The 20,702-nt window shown below is 54.2% G+C and overlaps 1 protein-coding gene across 2 annotated transcripts in view; it reads left to right on the forward strand.

Moving 5' to 3' along the window:
* MXRA5 (matrix remodeling associated 5) overlaps positions 1-20,322 on the forward strand; it is a 28,766-nt gene extending 8,444 nt beyond the window's left edge. For both annotated transcript variants that reach the window (XM_018043831.1, XM_018043833.1), the window contains exons 5-7: positions 1,119-6,110; positions 10,400-11,300; positions 16,953-20,322. In XM_018043831.1, the coding sequence (XP_017899320.1) occupies positions 1,119-6,110; positions 10,400-11,300; positions 16,953-18,861 (7,802 nt within the window). In that variant the 3' untranslated portion in view covers positions 18,862-20,322. The remainder of the gene's footprint in view (positions 1-1,118; positions 6,111-10,399; positions 11,301-16,952) is intronic.
* Positions 20,323-20,702: the final 380 nt, after the last annotated feature.

The following is a 20,702-nucleotide window of genomic DNA, read 5'->3' on the forward strand; positions in this document are numbered from 1 at the left end:
TAGCAGTGAGGAAAATGTAGTTTGATTCTGTAGACATCAGTTTGAGGAGCATTTGTACCATTTGACGGGCTTGTCAAGTAGGGCGTCGGTGTGCCTCTCCTAGGATGGGTTTGGAATGGAGAAGCACAGACGGAACTCATCGTCGGCCAGTAGACGGTAATTGAAACCACCCGCGTGGGCGAGACCCTCAGTGACAGGGCAGGGCAAGAAGGGAGGGGTGTTAGACCGAGTCCAGGAATCGTTCATCCATAATGAGTTGGGCAGAGAATCGCTGAAAGCGTCAGTGTTGGCCAGAGAAGGACAAAACTCTGGAGGATTGACTGTCCAGGAAGCCAAGAGTAAGAATGTGAATCCAAAAAAGAAAATACTGCCTGAGATGAAAAACTGTTGCAAAAGAAAATGTGGTTATGAAAGGCCGGTATGAAATGAGTTATGCCAACAGTTGGTTCTGAAGTGTTAATCACTCAGTCATGTCTGACTCTTCGCAACCCTGTGGACTGTAGCCCACCAGGCTGCTCTGTCCGTGGGATTCTCTAGGCAAGAAGGCTGGAGTGGGTTGCCGTTTCCTCCTCCAGGGGATCTTCCTGACTCAGGGATCGAACCCCAGTCTCCTGCATTGCAGGGGGATTCTTTACCACGTGAGGCACCAGGAAAGCCCCACAGTTGGTTCTAGCACCTGGAAATAGGTTCATGGCTTGCAGAGACTTACATAGGTTCTCCTGAACCTTCATAAAAGGAAAATTGCGTCCTATGTATGGAGACAGATTCCTTGTCAACTTAAAAATGTCTTTTCCTTGCCGCATGTGGGATCTAGTTCCCTGACCAGGGATGGAACCCAGGCCCCCTGCGTTGGAAGCATGGAGTCTTAGCCACTGGACCACGAAGGAAGTCCCTAACAATATCTTTTTAAAAAGTACTCCCTGTCGAGAACTTCCCAGACCCTTAGTTAGCACACAGAGGCTTAAATGGATTTAAGCTCCTAGGTGACATCAGGGACACCAGGTAGGTGAATCTTGGCTGAGATGCACCCAGGTGATAAAGATGAAATAGAGGCTTCATCCTGTGCCCATTCTTCAGGTCACTGACTTAGAGCTCATTCGTCTGCTGCTGTGTTTCAGGGGTCCTGAAATGTAAGAAGGACAAAGCATACGAAGGGGGTCAGCTCTGTTCCACGTGCTTCAGTCCCAACAAGTGGCACCAACAGGAGCTTCAGAAGCTGCAGGACGTCCGCTGTCAGAAGCCCTCTATCGAGTCCCCGCTGAGACAGAACCGGAGCCGGAGTAGCGAGGAAGATCAGGACGAAGACGAGGATGCTGACAACCCAGCTTTCTCCCCGGACGGGCTCCACCTCCCCGGGTGGAACGTGTCCGTGAACATGAGCGACGAGCACGGAAACACGGTCCACCTGGTCTGTGACATCAAGAAGCCCACCGACGTGTCCAGGCTGCACTTGAACCAGACGGACCCCCAGGAGATAGAGATCAACGCCACGGTTGCCTTGGACTTTGAGTGTCCCATGACGCGGCAGAGCTACGAGAGGCTCTGGAAGCTGATCGCCTACTACAGCGAGGTCCCCGTGAAGCTCCACCGGGAACCCGCACTCGGCAAAGACCCCAGGCTCGGCTACCAGTATAGGCAAGATGCCGACGATGACACCACGCTGTACTACACGGGCGTCAGGGCACACATCCTCGCCGAGCCGGAGTGGGTCACGCAGCCGTCCATAGAGCTGCAGCTCAACCGGCGTCTGAGCTCGGCCAAACTGGTGGTGCTGTCCTATTCGTCTCAGCACGCCCTGGTCCTGTCCGCCAAGGACGCGAGGCTGTCTCGGAGCAGAAGCTGGGTGATGATCGAGCCCGGCAGAGCCGTGCAGACAGCCCAGACCGTCCTGGAGGGGAGCTCCTGCCAACTGAGCTGCAACGTGAGGGCCTCCGAGAGCCCCTCCATCTCCTGGGTGCTCCCGGACGGGTCCGTCGTGAAAGCGCCGATGGAAGACCGCGACGGCAGGTTCTCCGTCCTCACCAGTGGCTGGCTGAAGATCAGGTCGACGCAGCCTTCGGATGCTGGTCTGTACCAGTGCGTCGCTCGAGTGAGGGATGAGACGGACCGGATGCTCTACAGGGTCCTGGTGCAGCCCCCAGTTGTTCAGCCTGACGCGTATACAGTGACCGTTCAGAAGAACCCAGGGGAGCCCGTGATGCTGCCTTGCCAGGCACTGGCCGTACCGGAAGCCCAGATCAGCTGGATCCTTCCAAACAAAAGGCTGCTGAACACGATGGCCAACGCCTCCCACGCCTACGTGCTGGCCGACGGCACTCTTTCCATCCCCAAGGTTCAAGGCAGCGACAGCGGTTACTACAGATGTGTGGCAGCCAACCGGCGAGGGGCAGATCATTTTACGGTGGGGGTCCAGGTGAGCAAGAAGGGGTCTCCGAAAAGACGCGGGCGCCCAGGAGGCAGGATTCTTCCCGGAGGGCGAGGCGGGATCGTGGAGGATGAAGGCGGATCCGGCATGGGAGATGGAGAGAACGCATCAAGGACACTCCTCCACCCGCAGGACCAAGAGGTGTTAATCAGAGCAACGGATGACGCCGGCGGCGGGGGTAAGAAGACCAGGAAAGGGCGCAGAAAGCTGAAACCCTGGAAGCACCCTGCAAAAGAGCCGGAGACCAACGTCGCTGAAGGCCGCAGAGTCTTCGAGTCCAGGCGGAGGATAAACGTGGCCAACAAGCAGATTAACCCAGAACGCTGGGCAGATATCTTAGCCAGAGTCCGTGGGAGAAATCTCCCTAAGGGGACGGAAGGGCCGCAGGTCATCACAGTCCGCTCGCCTTCACTGATGAGGCAGGAAGTGACTGCACCTCCGCCTGCCGTCGCTCCCGGCTCAGCATCGCCTGGGCAGACCACGAGCAGTGCAGAAGAATCCTCGGGAGATGTGTCCGTATTTGGTGAGGAAGAGCAGGTTTCCAGTGCTGTCTCCTCCCCTAGGACCGTTCCGCTCCAACCTGGCCACGACGGAGTCATTCGTAGTGAACCCAGAGTGACAAGCACTCTCGCGGGAGAATTTATCGACGAGGACTCTTCTGAGAAGACCGTGGGTGCAGCTCCCACTGAAGTTGACTCCAACCAGACCCCAGCCACAACACCGGCATCTGTACTTTATGAATCTTCTACTCTGCAGACCCTGGAAATGGAACACAAAGAGCCCACCGAGGAAAACGTAGCCACAGACGGCTGGTCTACCCTCCATGTTGGATCTGTGCCGGAGTCCACATCCCCTGAGGAAGAATCTCCGATGGACGCCGTACCCTTGGCTGAGTCTGAGACTGTGACCTACTTTTACCCCGACCTGGGGACAAATTCACAACCAGCTGAGACCGTGAAAGAACAGGCCTCCACACGCTTCACGCCAACTCCCGCCTCGTGGGTTGCTGAGGCCACGACGTCTGAGCCTTTTGAAGACCCCACCTTAGGGGACCCCAACATCCCAGCTGAAACGCGCCTCCAGGAACAGACAGCCAGCCAGCAGCTTGTGAAAACTGGTTTAAGCACTCCAGGCCACCCACTGACTATCGAGGACACGGAGGAGACTTCTCAGACACTTCAGGAAGGGGGTATGCTAGAGACTCACCCCACAGACTCCAGAAGCATCAAGGGAAATGGGCAAGCCATAGACCCGACTACTCCGCTTGACTCGACGCTGGAAGTGGTGAATAGCATCACTGACTTGCAGCCTCCCGGGGAGTCCACGCTTGGCGTCGTGTTTGGCAAGGACACAACCATGGCACCAGTGACCACACCAGCCCAAAAGGACACTTCACCATCGGTGCTGACCACTCTTCCTTCTCGAAAGAGGCCCCACGGGAGGAGGCGATTCCGACCCCACAAATTCCGACACCGCCATAAACAGACCCCGCATACGACGTTTGCCCCAACAGACACTTTCTCGACTCCACCGACCCAAGTCCCCGAAGTGAAGACTCCAAGCCTTCACGTGGCGAGTTCTCTGGTTCCTACGACCTGGGTTAACAGCGCTGTAGGTACCACCGGACGCTTGGACATGGAGGACCACGCTGAACCCGTATCCAGGGGCAGCCCACACAGGAGACAGGGCAAGAGGCGCAACAGACACCGATACATCACTTCCACCCTGAGCTCTGCGGCTTCTGTGTCCAAGCCCAGCCTTTCTCCAGAAGATAAGCATAAAGCCTCTTTTCCCCCCAGTTCCCAAGCTGCGCTTTCCCCTACCACCGTCTCTTTCACTACTGGAGACCCACGGGAGATAACCAGCGTGGAAGCTTATAGCACAGCCAGCATCAGCAAAACACATTCATCTCCTGGCAGACTCCGAGAGACCATTCCAGCCACACGTGAGCGCGCATCAGATGGAGAGGATATGAAAAAGCATGGTGTCACAGCCCTCGGGGACTATCAAACCGTGGTCCCTGGAGGCTCACTCACTTACGCAGCATCACCTTCTGTGGCCGAGGTCTCCCGCGCGAGAGGGTTCAAGGAGGCGTCTCTGACGTCTCCCTTTCCAAAAACGACGAGCTGGGATGGGGCATCCCAGCCTGGGATGGAATACACAGACCCACCTGTTACCAGCCCTTCGGAAGCTGTTACAGAATCACCCTCTGTGAGAGAGCCGGTGCATCTAGGTTTGCTTACTGAGTTTTCTCCTTCAGCGGCAGTCTCTACGCTGTTTCAACCCCAGCGGGCGGCTCCTTCAACAACTCTCCCCGTCCTTAAAGTAGAGGCATCCTCGAGTCCGGCGGAAACCACCGTCCGTGATCAGAGAGGCCGTGAAACCGCTCAAGCTACCGTCCATTCTGAAATCGGACCTCAGAGTCTCGTGTCCACTCACGCCCCAGTGGAGGAGCCAGAATTGCCATTCCCACCCACAACTTTGATGCCCTTCGCAGAGACCACCACAGAGCCCACACCACCTCTTACTTCAGGGACGTCCCCAGCCTGGGAAGTTTCCAAACACCACATCTCCTTCCATTACGTGGGGACCCCAGAAACCAAAGCGCCTTCCGTGAATAACGAAGTGACTCGGCATCTGGTGAAGCCAGACCAGTTATCCACGCCCTCTTCCAAGCAGGACAGGTTCACCTTGACTCCAGAGGAGGCGTTAAGAAAGGAAGCGTTTGATGGTACAATGAAAAACGTGCTTCCCCGTGCTCCAGACCGTCCAGACGAGGCTGGGAGGGTCCCGGTTTTCCACCAACCAGCCAGAGTTCCCGCCACACCGATCCCACCGAGAGGAACCGTGAGACCCCCGCACGAGGTCACACAAAGCCCCTTCAGATACTCGGTCACCTTCCAGCCCCCTCATCACCTGACCCGCAAACTGGGAGTCACCACGTACCCGTCGAGGGTTTGGCCGGAGGGCAGGCACACGACGACTCCGAGATCACCGAGTTATCCGACGACTCCCGTGGTGGTTTTGTGGCCTGGGTCCAAACCTAGCGTTCCAGGTACAGTGACTGGCCAAGGAGCTGACCGATTCCAGGGCAACTCCAGATCATTTGCAAATAACCACCTGCCCGATCTAAGAAGAGACCCCGTGGGCAAGCTTCTGAATTCAAGAGCGCCTCCTCTTCCCGGCGGAAGATTCCCTTTCTTTATCAACAGGACCGTCTCTTTCCCCCAGTTAGGAGGTACTCCAAAACCTCAGGGACCCAGCTCTCCAGCCCCGGCGTTGAGAGACAGGAAGGTCAATGTAGGTCCCTACACTCGGATACACTCTCAGAGCATCTTCCACGTGGACCTGGGGCCCCCAGCGCCTCCTGTCTTGCACCCCCCCAGGACCACAGCGCTCCCGTCCACCAACGTACGGACCATCCCCCCAGTCTCCTCCACCCGGAGCTCCATCCCCTTCGCGATGTCTTCCGCCCCGCCCTCCAGAAGCTTCCATCACGGCAGCGGAAAGCTCTTCTCTGCTGGAGGGCCGCCTGCGTCCAAATTCTGGACGCTCGGGGAAAAGCCGCAGATCGTCACCAAATCCCCGCAGGCCGTGACCGTCACCGCAGAGACGGACGTCACATTCCCCTGTGAGGCCACGGGGAAGCCCAAGCCCTTCGTGACTTGGACCAAGCTGTCCACAGGTAGGGCCTTTACACGTCAGGCGTCCTAAGCGGGGCTGGTAGGTGAAGAGGGGTCGGTTCCTTGAGCATAAGAAGTCCACGTAGAAGCAGAGACTCTCAGAAGAGGACAACAGGTAGGTGTGATGGGAAAGGACTCCAGAGAATCTTATCGACGGGTGTATCCCTTTACAGAGACGGGGGAGTAAAAACATGAACAAGGGTGTGAGGGTTTTTTTGTTTTTTAAAGCAGCCGTGGAAATACGTAGCATTCCTAAGCGGGACTTAGGGCTTCCCAGGGGGCTCAGAAGTAAAGACTCTGTCTGCCAGGGCAGGAGACGTGGGTTCCATCCGTAGGTCGGGAAGATCCCCTGGAGAAGGGCATGGCAACCCACTCCAGTATTCTTGCCTGGAGAATCCCACAGACAGAGGAGGGTGGCGGGCTACAGTCCACGAGGTCACAAAGCATCAGATGTGACTTACCGACTAAATGATGAGAAACCGAGGCTTAGAAATGTTCCGCACAGGAACCTCTTGCTTTATCCCCGTGAGGTTCGGTACAGAAGTCATCCGCAAGCCACGAGGGGCTTGCAGGAAGGGAGGGTGAGGGGAAGCCCCCTTCATCCTCCCACTGGCTTGGAAGGTCGCTGGAGTTTGGTCTCAGCTCAGCAGGCGTTGGTTTGCTTTGAACCTAGAGCTGTGATTTCAATGAGTCAGCTCCGTCTGCCATCACTGAGCACCCTACATGGGGCGGCTGGAGCAGCCAACTTATTTTCTGACCGTTTGGGACGTTGGAAGTCCAAGATCCAGGTGACAGCAGGGCTAATTCCTCCTGAATCCTCTTCGGCGTGTCAGTGGCCTCTCCTCAAGTGATCATCCGTCTGTGTGTCCTCATCTCCTCTTTTTATCAGAACCCCAGCCCTATGGGATCAGGACACATTCTCGAAGACCTCATTTTTTACCTTCATCCCCTCTTTAAAGACAATCTCCAAGCATAGCCGCATTCTGAGCTTCTAGGGGCAACGGCGGGGGGGAGGGGACGGGTCCAACTCCAGCATAGGAATTGATGGCGGAAGGACAAAATTCAGCCCATATAACAAGGGTCCACACAACGGTCTCTCCTTGGCAGGCCGGGGTGCTGCAAAGACCACTTTGCTTCCTCCAAAACGACCCATCTGCTTGGATGTCCAGATTCTAGGCGACGCGAGGAACTAAAAGTGATGAGCCCCCCTCTAGGTCACCGCAGAGCACCGAGCTGAGGTCCCTGTGTTATTCAGAAGCTTGCCAGTCGATGTCTGTATTTTACACGTGTGGGGTATATATGTCAGTGTTCCTCTCTCGGTTCATCCCACTGTCTCATTTCGCTGCTGTGTCCACAAATCTGCGTCTCTATTTCGGCCCTGCAGTCTCCGTGAACGTACCTCCCTTTTCCTCTTTGTCTCTCCTCCTCTCTCGAGCACAGCTGTGTCCTTCAGGCTTGGATTCGGTTCAGGAGCTTGGGTTTTGTTTTTTTTTTTTTTCCCCTCCATCTGCCATGTGGATAACCCAGGAAGTGACCGATGCTGTTACACTAGAGACAGCTGTACATTCTCTGCTAACCTCGCGTATGCTGGACGTTTTCCAGTTGTGAGAAGAGGTGCTGGACGCAGGCGGATTACTGACATCTCTGATAGTCTCCACGCCGGATGCCAAACGCTTCCCTAATGATTTAATGAGGAATTTGATGGAGGAAGCGAGCCGGGGACACCGCGGGGTTTTTCATTCTGAAAGGACTCGGCTTCGGATGGAAGGCATGTCCCTCCACTGAAGAGACCCCATTTGCATTCGTCCTCAGCGTCCTCTGTACCTTGTTCCATCGTAGAATGCCCCTGGACCACGCCTCCTCCCAAGACCATCATGCATCTTCTTCTACCTGACCGGGATTATGCTTCTTAGCACCAGCTTTTCCTTTGGAGTAGGGCACGGCAACCCACTCCAGTATTCTTGCCTGGAGAATCCCCATGGACAGAGGAGCCTGGTGGGATACAGTTGACGGGGGTCACAAGGAGTCAGACACGACTGAGTGACTAACACTGTTCCTAGTTGGCTCCACTTTTTTTTTTTAATATAATTGCTTTACATAATTCTGTGTTGGTTTCTGCTGTACAGCAACGTGAATCAGCTACCAGTATCCATATATCCGCTCCCTCTTAAGCCTCCCTCCCAGCCCCCAGCCTCCCATCTAGGTCGTCAGAGAGCCCCGAGCTGAGCTCCCTGGGCTACACCCCAGCTTCCCTCTGTCTCACACACGGTCATGTGTATATCTCAGCGCTGCTCTCCCGATTCGCCCCACCTTCTCCTTCAGCCGCTGTGTCCACCTGTCGCCCTTTCTCTCCATCTGCACCTGTGTTCCTGCCCTGCAAACAGGGTCATCAGGACCGCCTTTCCAGATTCCACATGTAGGCGTTAGTATTACAATATCTGGTTTTCTCTTTCTGACCTCCTTCCCTCTGTACGACAGACTCTAGGTTCCTCTGCGTCTCTGCAGCAGGCTCAGCTTTGTTCCTTTTCGTGGCTGAGTAATATTCCATTGTGCGGGTACCACACCTTTATCCACGCCTCTGTGGATGACACTTAGGTTGCTTCTGGGTCATGGCTCTTGTGAACAGTGCAGCCGTGAACACCGGGGTGCCTGGGTAACGGCTTCCCTGGTCGCTCGGCTGGTAAACAATCCACCTGCAATGCAGGAGACCCCGGTTCAGCTCCTGGGTCGGGAAGATCCCCTGGAGGAGGGATAGGCTACCCACTCCAGTGTTCTTGGGCTTCCCTGGTGGCTCAGCTGCTAAAGAATCCGCCTGCAATGTGGGAGTCCTGGGTTCAATCCCTGGGGTTGGGAAGATCCCCTGGAGAGGGGAAAGGCTACCCACTTCCAGTCTTCTTGCCTGGAGAATTCTTTGGACTTCATAGTCCACGGGGTCGCAGAGAGTGGGACACCACTGAGTGACTTTCACTTTCTGACTTACTTCACTCTGTATGGCAGACTCTAGGTTCATCCACCTCTCTACAAAGGACTGGATTCCGTTCCTTTTCATGGCTGAGTAATATCCCAGTGTGTGTGTGTGTGTGTGTGTGTGTGTGTGTGTGTGTGTGCGCGTGTGTGTACCACGGCTTGTTTATCCGTTCATCTGTCGATGGACACTCAGGTTGCCTGCGTGCCATCACTGTAAACACTGCTGCGTGAAGGCTGTGGTACATGTGTTTTTTGTTTGTTTGAGTTATGGTTTTCTCGGGGTATATGCCCAGGAGCGAGATTGCTGTGTCATATGCTAATTCTGTGTTTCGTTTTTTAAGCAGTCTCCATGCTCTAGTCCATCCTGCTTGTTATCAGCTTCCATTGCCACCAACAGTGCAAGAGGCGTCCCTTCTCTCCACACCCTCTCCAGGATTTATCATCCGTCAGTTCAGTTCAGTTCAGTTCAGCCGCTCAGGCGTGTCCGACTCTTTGCAACCCCATGGACTGCAGCACATTTTAAGGGGGAAAGAAATAGATGGTGTAGTAGTGCTAAGTAGTGTCCAACTCTCTGCGACACCAAACAGCAAAGGAAGAAAGACCCACCCCCAGTACCTCCACAATCGCGTGTGTTCTGGAGGGGTGGGTCTTTTGCTCTTTGCTGTGTGGACCTAAAGGGGAGAAGTCAATAAATTAAAGGGCTTCGCACGTGGCTTAGTGGTAAAGAACCCCCCTGCCAGTGCAGAAGACTCCAGTTCGATCCCTGGGTCGGGAAGATCCCCTGGTGAAGGGCCCGGCAACCCAACTCCCGTCTTCTTGCCTGGAGAATCCCACGGACAGAGGAGCCTGGTGGGCTGCAGTCCACGGGGTCACAGAGAGTTGGACACGACTGAAGTGACTTAGCACACGCACACAAATGAGATTAGAGCAAGTCCTGGGGATTGGGCCTTTTGCCTTTTTTTTTTTTTTTTTTTTTTGCTGTTTGGACATAAAGAGAAGCATCAGATTAAAGGGTTTCCCTGACGGCTCAGTGGGAAAGAACATGCCTGCCAATGGAGGAGACCCAGGTTCAATCCATACGTCTGGAAAATCCCCTGGAGAAAGGAAATGGCAACCCTCTCCAGTGTTCCTGCCTGGAAGAATCCCACGGACAGAGGAACCTGGCGGGCTACAGTCCAGTGGGGGGGGTCACAAAGGGTTGGACACGACTTAGCGCCTGGGCAGCTGCAACGCACAGATCCATTAACTAACACTCTTTATTCCATGCTTGTGGAAAGGGCTCGGTGTACATTGCATGTGACGGCAGCTATTGTTTGAATTCCAGGCGCTCTGATGACGCCCAACACCAGACTGCAGCGGTTCGAGGTCCTGAAGAACGGCACTTTCGTCATCCGGGGCGTCCAGGTGCAGGACCGCGGGCAGTACATGTGCACGGCCAAAAACCTGCATGGCGCCGACCGCAGGGTGGTCCTCCTGTCGGTCACGGTGCAGCAGCCCCAGATCCTGGCCTCCCACTACAAGGACGTCACCGTCTACCTGGGCGACACCATCGCCATGGAGTGTCTGGCCAAGGGGACCCCGGCGCCGCAGATCTCCTGGGTCTTCCCCGACGGGCGCGTGTGGCAGACCGTGTCCCCTGTGGAGGGCAGGGTCACGCTGCACGAGAACCGGACGCTGAGCATCAAGGAGGCGTCCTTCCAAGACAGGGGCGTCTACAAGTGCGTGGCGAGCAACGCGGCGGGCGCCGACAGCCTGGCCATCCGCCTGCACGTGGCGGCCCTGCCCCCGGTCATCCACCAGGAGAAGGCCGAGAACATCTCGCTGCCGCCCGGCCTTAGTATCCACATCCACTGCACCGCCCGCGCCGCGCCCCTGCCCAGCGTGCGCTGGGTGCTCCGCGACGGCACCCAGATCCGCCCCTCGCAGTTCGTCCACGGCAACCTCTTCGTCTTCCCCAACGGGACCCTGTACATCCGCAACCTGGCGCCGCAGGACAGCGGGCGCTACGAGTGCGTGGCCGCCAACCTGGTGGGCTCGGCGCGCCGGACGGTGCAGCTCCTGGTGCAGCGTGCGGCCGCCAACGCGCGCATCACCGGCACCTCCCCGCAGAGGACCGACGTGCGCTACGGCGGCACCCTCCGCCTGGACTGCAGCGCCTCCGGGGACCCCTGGCCGCGCATCGTCTGGAGGCTGCCATCCAAGCGGATGATTGATGCACTTTTCAGGTACGTACGTACGGGGGCGCTCCGGACTCGCCATCATTCCCCGGGCACCTCCGCGCGCTCCCGGGAACACCTACGCGCGCCTCCCCTTGCAGTTTTCTTCTTGGGACACCTCCCTCCACCTCCAGTTGGAATTTCGTTGTTCAGTCGGTCAGTCGTGTCCGGCTGTTTGCGACCCCATGGACCGCAGCACGCCAGGCCTCCCTGTCCATCACCAACTCCTGGAGTTTACTCAAACTCAAGTCCATTGAGTCGGTTATGCCGTCCAGCCATCTCATCTTCTGTCGTCCCCTTCTCCTCCCGCCCTCAGTCTTTCCCAGTATCAGGGTCTTTTCCAATGATTGGGATCTGGGGAGACACCTTTTTGTGGGGTCAGACAGAAAAACGAACAACTCTTTGTCTGGAATGAATGGGCTTCGCTGGTAGCTCAGTTGGTGAAAAATCTGCCTGCAATGCAGGAGAGACCCGGATTCGATTCCTGGGTGAGGAAGATCCGCTGGAGAAGGGACAGGCTACGCACTCCAGTATCCTTGAGCTTCCTTGGTGGCTCAGCTGGTAAAGAATCCGTCTGCAATGCAGGGGACCTGGGTTCAATGCCTAGGTCAGGAAGATTCCCCCTACAAGGGCATGACAACCCAGTTCAGTATTCTTGCCTGGAGAATCCCACAGACAGAAGAGCCTGGCGAGTTTCAGTCCATGGGGTTCCAGAGTTGGACACAACTGATCGACTAAATAGCAACAACCCAAGAATAGATAAAAAACCAGTTTGCCGCCTTTTTCTATAATCGAATTTCAACAAAACACATAGAAGCTCCAGATGTTATGTTAAAACGTATCAACAGAAGGAAAGGAGGGAAGAAAGATTGAAAGGCACTGTGGCAGCAGAAAGGTCACGCCTTTGAAATCCTTAAAGTGCATTTTGGCTACAAGGAAACGCACCTTGCCTTGTTTCCCTGTCTTCGAGCCCCAGATGTACGAATCTGGAGAGATGGGTCTGAACCCAAGGGGGATTTTGTGCCCCCGGGGAACTTTGGGCAATTTGGGGAGCCATTTTTGGTTGATGTGACTTCAGGAGCAGGGAAGCGGGGTTCCCGGCACAGGGTGGGTGGAGACCAGGGGCGTTCCTCCACACCCCATGGTGCCCAGGACGCCCCACATCAGAGAGCCATCCAGTCCAGGTGTCAGGTGGGCTGAGGCTGAGAAACCCTCAGCTAGCATGAGAGGCTGTCTAATTATCCATCCGTACATCTCTCTGTCCAACCATCCATCCATCTATACATCCACACATCCATCCATCTATCCATACATCCATCCATCTATCCATACATACATACAATCATACATACATACATACATATGCCTGTCTACCCATCCATCCGTCCAACCATCCATCCATCCCATCTATCCATACATCCATCCATCCATCCATCTCTCTATCCATCCATACATGCATATATATATACATCTGTCCATCTATCCATACATACATACAAACATACATACATCTATCCATCTATCTGTCCATCCATACATCCATGTATCCATCCATCCATCCATCCATCCATCCATACATCTATACATCCATCGATCTATCCATCCATACATGCATACATATATACATCCATACATACATACATCTGTCCATCCATACATACATATATACATCTATCCATCCATCCATCCATATGTGTGTCTACCCATCCATCCATCCATCCATCCATATGTGTGTCTACCCATCCATCCATCCATCCATCCAACCACCCAAGCAGCCATCCATCCATCCATCCATACATCTATACATCCATCGATCTATCCATCCATACATGCATACATATATACATCCATACATACATACATCTGTCCATCCATACATACATATATACATCTATCCATCCATCCATCCATATGTGTGTCTACCCATCCATCCATCCATCCATCCATCTCTAGCTGTGGTTCTCAACCAGGGATGACGTGGCCCTGAAGGGACATCTGACAATATCCAGAGACATTTCTGGTTGTCACAGCTTGCCAGGGGTGCTCCTGGACCTGGTGAGTAGAGACCAGGGATGCTCCTCCACGCCCCACAGTGCAGAGGATGCCCCACATCAGAGAGTGGGGAGAAAACCAGGCTAAGAAACCCTGACCTAGCTTAAGTGGCTGTCTAATTATCTATCTATCCATCCCTCCATCCATCCATCATCCATCCATCCATGCATACATCTATCTGTCCATCAATGCATACATGCATACATCTATGCATCCATCCACCCATGCAGCTATCTATCCATACATACATGCATATATCTATCCACCAATCTATCTATCCATCCATCTCTCCATCCATCCATTATCCATCCATCCATCCATCCATTTATCCATCTATCCATCCCTCCATCATCCATCCATCAATCCATGCATACATCTATCTGTCCATCAATGCATACATACATACATCTATGCATCCATCCATCCATACATGCGTACATCTATCCATCCATCCATCATCCATCCCTCCATCTATCCATCCATCCATCCATCCATCCATCATCCATCCGTCTATCCATGCATACATCTATCTGTCCATCAATGCATACATGCATACATCTATCCCTCCATCCATCCATCCATTCATCCATCCATCCATCTATCCCTCCATCCATCCATCCATCTATCCCTCCATCTATCCATCCATCCACCCATGTCTATTTACCCATCCATCCATCTATCTATTCATCCATCTATCCATCCATCCATCTATCCCTCCATCCATCCATCCATCTATCCATCCCTCCATGTCTATTTACCCATCCATCCATCCATCCATCCACGCTGCTGTTTAATTAGTGCAGATCAGGAGAGCTGCCCCAAACCCTGCCGTGCGCAGGACACCCACCGTGGGCAGGCGCCCAGCCCCTGATATCAGTAGTGCCGAAGCTGCAAAGTCCTGGGCTAGCTCCTCCCAAAGCCACCATCTCTTTGTTCAGTGTTTCAAGCTGCAGAGGAGAGAGACAGTGCTTGGCAGCAGGGAGGCAAAGCCAAACCCATGACACCGTGTTGAAACCCCCTCTTCCCCGGCTCTTCAGCCTGCAGAGCCGGGCAGCTCAGTGTGGGTTCCTCCCTGGGGACAGGACCAAAAAAAAGCAGCATCCAGGGTTCTGTCCAGCCATCCAGTCTCCTTCCAGTGCAGAAAAATGTTGCCGTCGCATTCTCCCAGCCTGTATATTTTAACTTCAGGCAGCTGGGTGGTACCTCGCGAACTTTCGATCCGGAATACCACGTACCCAGTTTTCCGCAGAACGTCTTCCAGCTGGGCCGGTGTCCTGCCACGCGGAGGCCTGTTTTCCATTGACATTGGCAAGGCTGAGGCAAGTGTGGAACGGACGCTGAGATGAAGGATGGTCATTCCAACGTCGACGGGGGCCGTTCTGCAGCTTCTCGCTGTAAATCATAAACGGCGGTCTCTGTAGCTTCATTATTCCTAGCTTCTGGCTAATTACATTCTCAGAAGAAAAAAAAAAAGTGTCATTAAACAGCCCATGGGAGTTTTATAAAGGAGCAGGCTCTGCCCTGCCTACACGCTGGGATTGTTTAAAAAAAAAAAAAAAAAAAAAAAACAACAGAGATATTGGACTTTGGCGTCTTGAAGCCAAGTCTCCTGTGCGGTGGAGCCAGGTGCCTTTTTCAGGCTTGCCCTGTTGATTCTGATTGTGACCAAGGCTAGGATTTGCTGCCATAGGCATTTCTAAATGTTTTTCAGCCATGTGCTACTGTATACATTTCTGGAGTCTGACTCCAAGACACATTAAAACATCTCTGTCTTCACTGCTCTCCAGTGACCGATGAATTCACGGAGACTTGACTCTCTTTCTCATGGCCAGAAAAACAGTTGTTTTGGTCCTTGTCAATAGGTGCTTCTAGCTCAGTTGGTAAAGAATCTCTCTGCAGTGCAGGAAGAGCTGGGTTTGATCCCTGGGTCGGGAAGATCCCGTGGAGAAGGGGCATGGCAACCCACTCCAGTATACTTGCCATGGGAAATCCCATGGAGAGAAAAGCCTGGCGGGCTGCAGTCCCTGGTGTCTCTAAGGAGTCAGCTGTGACTTAACAACAGCACCAATGAGGTTATCAGGTTGAATTCCATCATAGGCATTTTTTTTTAATTAACCATTCCATACATGCTATGAGAATGAGGCAGTGTACAGGAAATATTTAAGGATGAATGTTCAAGTTCCCCCTACAGAAGCCAGAATGGTCATTTATAAGTAATTCGGATGCTGGACACTTTTAAACTAGCAACTTCCCAAATGTCTTAACCCGTTATTAGTAGCATTAGCTTTGCACTGCTGGCGGAGATGCCAATATATGTTTATAAAAATGTCCTGTACCTAGGGTAGCTATTTCTGTCTTTCTTTCCATGTTGCCCCTTTATGCTGAAAAAAAATTTTTTTCTTACATAATAACTCAGCAGCGTGTGAATGTAGGTCTGCTGCGTGGAGAAATGGCATGTCAGCATAGGGGAGTGAGAGCTGGTGAGGGTCTGTAAGCTTTATGGAGAAGGAAATGGCAACCCACTCCAGTATTCTTGCCCGGAAAATCCCACGGACAGAGGAGCCTGGCGGGCTACAGTCTTTGGGGGTTGCAAATAGTCAGACACGACTGAACCGCTGAGCACACTGACCCTGACACATTCTAGAGAAGAAACCACAGACCAGCAGCATCAAGTTCTGAAGCATCCTACCTTAGCGTCGAAACTCTTCAGATCACCACACCTCCGTGAGCCATGGTGTTGCTGCCTTACCTCCGTTTGCCTCACAGTTCAGTCCAGCAGCATAAGAACTGTCAACGGTAGAAATCGTCCATAAAGTGCTTTCTTTAGGAAAAATTTCACCTCTTCCTAAGGTTAATGCATATTCATTCTGTCTGTGATTGTAGCATTTGATCTGATTTTATCATTCCCCTAAGCACCGCACTGGCCAGCAGGCAAATATTTGATCCACACACACACACTAACAGGGTTGATGTCGTAGGCTGCATTTCACATCTTTGAATCCGTGGCTGGGCCAGCCAGAGGGCAGGCTCCACCGGGAAGTTCTCATTCACGGTAAATAAATTGCTTCTGTGTTTGGGTCGTGTCCCCTCTCGGCTGCAAAGACCATCTGACGTTTTGAGTGGCAGCCTTGTGTACTGATGGAGTTTCCCTGGTGACTCAGCGGTAGAGAATCTGCCATCCAGTGCAGGAGATGCGAGTTGGATCCCTGGGGGGGGGGAAGATCCCCTGGAGAAAGGGCATGGCAACCCGCTCCAGTATTCTTGCCTGGAGAACCCCACAGAGTAGGCGACTCAGAGGTAAAGAACCCACCTGCAATGCAGGAGAGGCGGGTTCGATTCCTGGGTGGGGAAGATCCCCTGGAGAAGGGGCATGGTAGCCCGCTCCAGTCTTCTTGCCTGGAGAATCCCATGGACAGAAGAGGCTGGCAGGTGACAGGCCACAGGGTCGCAAACACTTGGACATGACTCAGTGACTGTAAACAACCAGCCTGAGCATCGGTAATTCTCAGAACCCCAAGTTTTTGTCAGGCTTTGATGCTCTCAAGCCAGGCGAGAGGGAGCATTTGGGAGACTGACTTTCTTCCTCCTTTTCTTCTTTCCCCACGTCAGCTTCGACCCCAGGATCAAGGCGTTCACCAACGGGACGCTGGTGGTGAAATCGGTCACCGACAAAGACGCAGGGGATTACCTGTGCGTCGCCCGGAACAAGGTGGGCGACGACTTCGTGGCGCTCAAGGTGAACGTGCTCATGAAAGCCGCCAAGATCCAGCGCAAGGAAGCCAACGACCACCAGGTCCTGTACGGGGGCGACCTCAAGGTGGACTGCCTGGCCACGGGGCTCCCCAACCCCGAGATCTCCTGGAGCCTCCCGGACGGGAGCCTGGTCAACTCCTTCATGCAGGCGGACGACAGCGGCGGGCGGGCCAAGCGTTACGTGGTATTCCACAACGGGACGCTCTACTTCAACGAGGTGGGCCCTCGGGAGGAAGGCGACTACACGTGCTTCGCCGAAAACCAGGTGGGCAAGGACCAGATGCACGTGCGCGTCAAGGTGGTGAGCGAGCCGGCCGCCATCCGCGACAAGACGCACTCGGTCATCCACGTGCCCTACGGGGACGTGGTCTCCGTGGCCTGCGAGGCTCAAGGGGAGCCCGCGCCCAGGGTCACCTGGCTGTCTCCCACCCACCGGCTCATCCCCGCCTCGTCCGACAAATACCAGGTGTACGACGACGGCACACTCCTCATCCAAAAGGCCCAGCGCTCCGACAGCGGCAACTACACCTGCGTGGTCAGGAACAGTGCCGGGGAGGACCGGAAGACCGTCTGGGTCCATGTCCACGTGCAGCCACCCACCATCAACGGCTACCCCGAGGCCATCACCACGGTGCGGGAGGTGGCCCCCGGCGGGAGCCGCAAGCTCATCGACTGCAGGGCGGAAGGCGTGCCCGCACCGCGCGTGCTCTGGGCCTTCCCCGAGGGCGTGGTCCTCCCCGCCCCCTACTACGGAAACCGCATCACCATCCATCGCAACGGAACCCTGGACATCAAGAGCGTGCGGATGAGCGACTCGGTGCAGCTGGCGTGCATCGGCCGCAACGAGGGCGGGGAGGCCCGCCTGGTGGTCCAGCTCACCGTCCTGGAGCCGCTGGAGAAGCCCGTCTTCCACGACCCCGTCAGCGAGAAGATCACAGCCATGGCCGGCCACACCATCAGCCTCAACTGCTCGGCCACGGGCATCCCGACGCCCGCGCTGCTGTGGGCCCTGCCCAACGGGACGGAGCTGCGGAGCGGCCAGCGGCTACACAGGTTCTTCCACAAGGGGGACGGCCGGCTGCACGTCAGCGGCCTCTCGTCCGAGGACGCCGGCGCCTACCGCTGCGTGGCCAGCAACGCGGCGGGCCACACGGAGAGGCTGGTGTCCCTGAAGGTGGGGCTGAAGCCCGAGACGAGCAAGCGCTACCACAACCTGGTCAGCATCGTCAATGGGGAGACCCTGCGGCTGCCCTGCGTACCCCCGGGCGCCCGGGGGACGCGCCCCTCCTGGACGCTGCCCAGCGGCGTGGTGCTGGACAGCCCGCAGGTGCGGGGACGCTTCGCCCTCTGGGAGAACGGCACCCTCACCGTGCAGGATGCCTCGGTCTTCGACCGGGGCACCTACGTGTGCCACGCGGACGGCGAACACGGCCCTTCCGTCGTGAGTGTGCCGGTGATCGTCATCGCCTATCCTCCGCGGATCACCAGCGAGCCCACGCCGGTCATCTACGCCCGCCCCGGCAGCGTCGTGAAGATGAACTGCATGGCCATGGGTATCCCCAAAGCCGAGATAAGCTGGGAGCTGCCGGACAAGTCTCATCTCACCGCGGGGACGCAGCCGCGTCTCTATGGCAACAGATTCTTGCACCCGCAGGGGTCCCTAACCGTCCAGCAGGCCACCCAGAGAGACGCTGGATTCTACAAATGCACTGCGAAAAACCTCCTGGGCAGCGACTCTAAGACCACCTACGTCCACATCTACTGAACCGCCCCGCTGGGCGACGAGGCCTCCACCTACGTCGCCTGAAAGCGAAAGTGTTCGTCCTTCAGTCGTGCGGGACTCTCTGCAACCCACGCCCCCTGGACTGTAGCCTGCCAGGCCCCTCTGTGCATGGGATTCACCAGGCGAGAATACTGGAGTGGGTTGCGATCGCTTAGGAAGTTAAAATGAAGCCTGCTTTGGGGGGGGGGGGGTGGTCACAGCTGGGGCCAGAAGGTCAGAGCTCGAAAAGGGTCTGTCTGGCGCTACAGTGGCGTCACAGGAAAGACTGAAGGCTAAAGAAGAGGGTGACAGAGGAGGAGATGGTTGGATGGCATCACAGACTCAATGGACATGAGTTTGAGCAAACTCCGGGGAGATGGTGAAGGACAGGGCAGGCCTGGCGTGCTGCAGTCCATGGGGTTGCAGAGTCTGACACAACTGAGCGACCCAACAACAAACCACAGTGGCGGCCCCTCTCCAGGTCGGTGGGTTTCAGGCTCTCGTTGACCTTGACCCACGCTTGATGATGAGGGGAAACAACCGCAAACGCTGTAAGGAGGTGTCTGCCGCTGCCGGGGGAACTTTGTGACATGTTTACAGAATGCCAAGTGCTCTGGTCTTGCTTTTCACGGGACTTGGGTGCGGATCTCAACTTCTGAGTTGCTGGTACCACCCTGCCGCTTGAATGAGCATCTGTAGGATCCCTAAGGAGCACTCACTGCAAATAAATCATAGAGATTCACCGTGCCTTGCTACCCGCCTGCAAAATGTGTTCCCTAGTTAACCTGCTGCAGTTTCAACACAATAGAACCTTCTAGAACGAGTATCCATCTTTCCGTTATTTCAACATTCCGCTTTGCCCAACAAGGGCTGAGAACCACAATGATTGAATTCCACCCCCCCCCCCAAGTACCAGTATCATACAATACATCTCGTTTTATAAGAATGCTTTCTTCCTGGAACTCACTTTTTATATAGTGTTTTATATATATATATATATTTTTTCTTTCTAATCAGACGATGAGAGTAGAAAGCAAAACACGTACTTTCTGTCTCATTTAAAAATAATAAATTATTGGTCTTTACAAGACTTGGATACATTAGAGCAGGCATGGAAATTCAAAGCAAGTTTCCTCCTCAACTTCCTTCAAATTCTTGAACCACGAAGACATTACTGTTCCCAGGGAATCCTGTGGTGGGGGGAGGGGAGTGACATATTGAATTTCCTTGCTTGTAATAAAGTTTATCCCATGAAAGTTGCAGGGAGATGAGAGGAGACAGAGCAGAAAGCAAACTTGTGACCCCAGAGAATAAACTCCCTGCCTTCTGGACAGGCCCGGAAATCGCTTTCTTCCTGTCCGTTTGTGTCCACTGAAAGTTCATCTGTTATTTCCATGACTGCTTTCCTGTATTTTTAAGATCCATATAATGTACATTGGATAATAAAATAATATTTCCCAAAGAGCCAAGCAGTCATGACAGTGATATTTTTCAAGGGCAAAAGCACATGAGTTGCATTTGAGTTTTAAATCAGATTGGTTGCTTTCACTTCCCTGGTGATCCAGGGGTTAAGACTTTGAAGATCCCACATGCCTTGGGGCCAAAAAACTCAAACCTAAAATGAAAGTAGAATTGTAAGAAATTCAATAAACACTTTAAAAATGGTGGGCCACGTCAAAACAAAACAAAAAAATCTTAATAAATCAGATTGGTTAAAAATTGCTTTTATCCACCGCACTGGAATTACTCCATTCTCTGAAACTCTTTTTATTACAAAGAAACTTGAGTCCAAGGGGGTGGTTCTGGTGACCCCTTTGACTGGAAGAAAGGGTGGAAACAGTTCC

The sequence above is a fragment of the Capra hircus genome (genome assembly GCF_001704415.2).
Source record: "Capra hircus breed San Clemente chromosome X unlocalized genomic scaffold, ASM170441v1, whole genome shotgun sequence".
NCBI classification, from domain to species: domain Eukaryota; kingdom Metazoa; phylum Chordata; class Mammalia; order Artiodactyla; family Bovidae; genus Capra; species Capra hircus.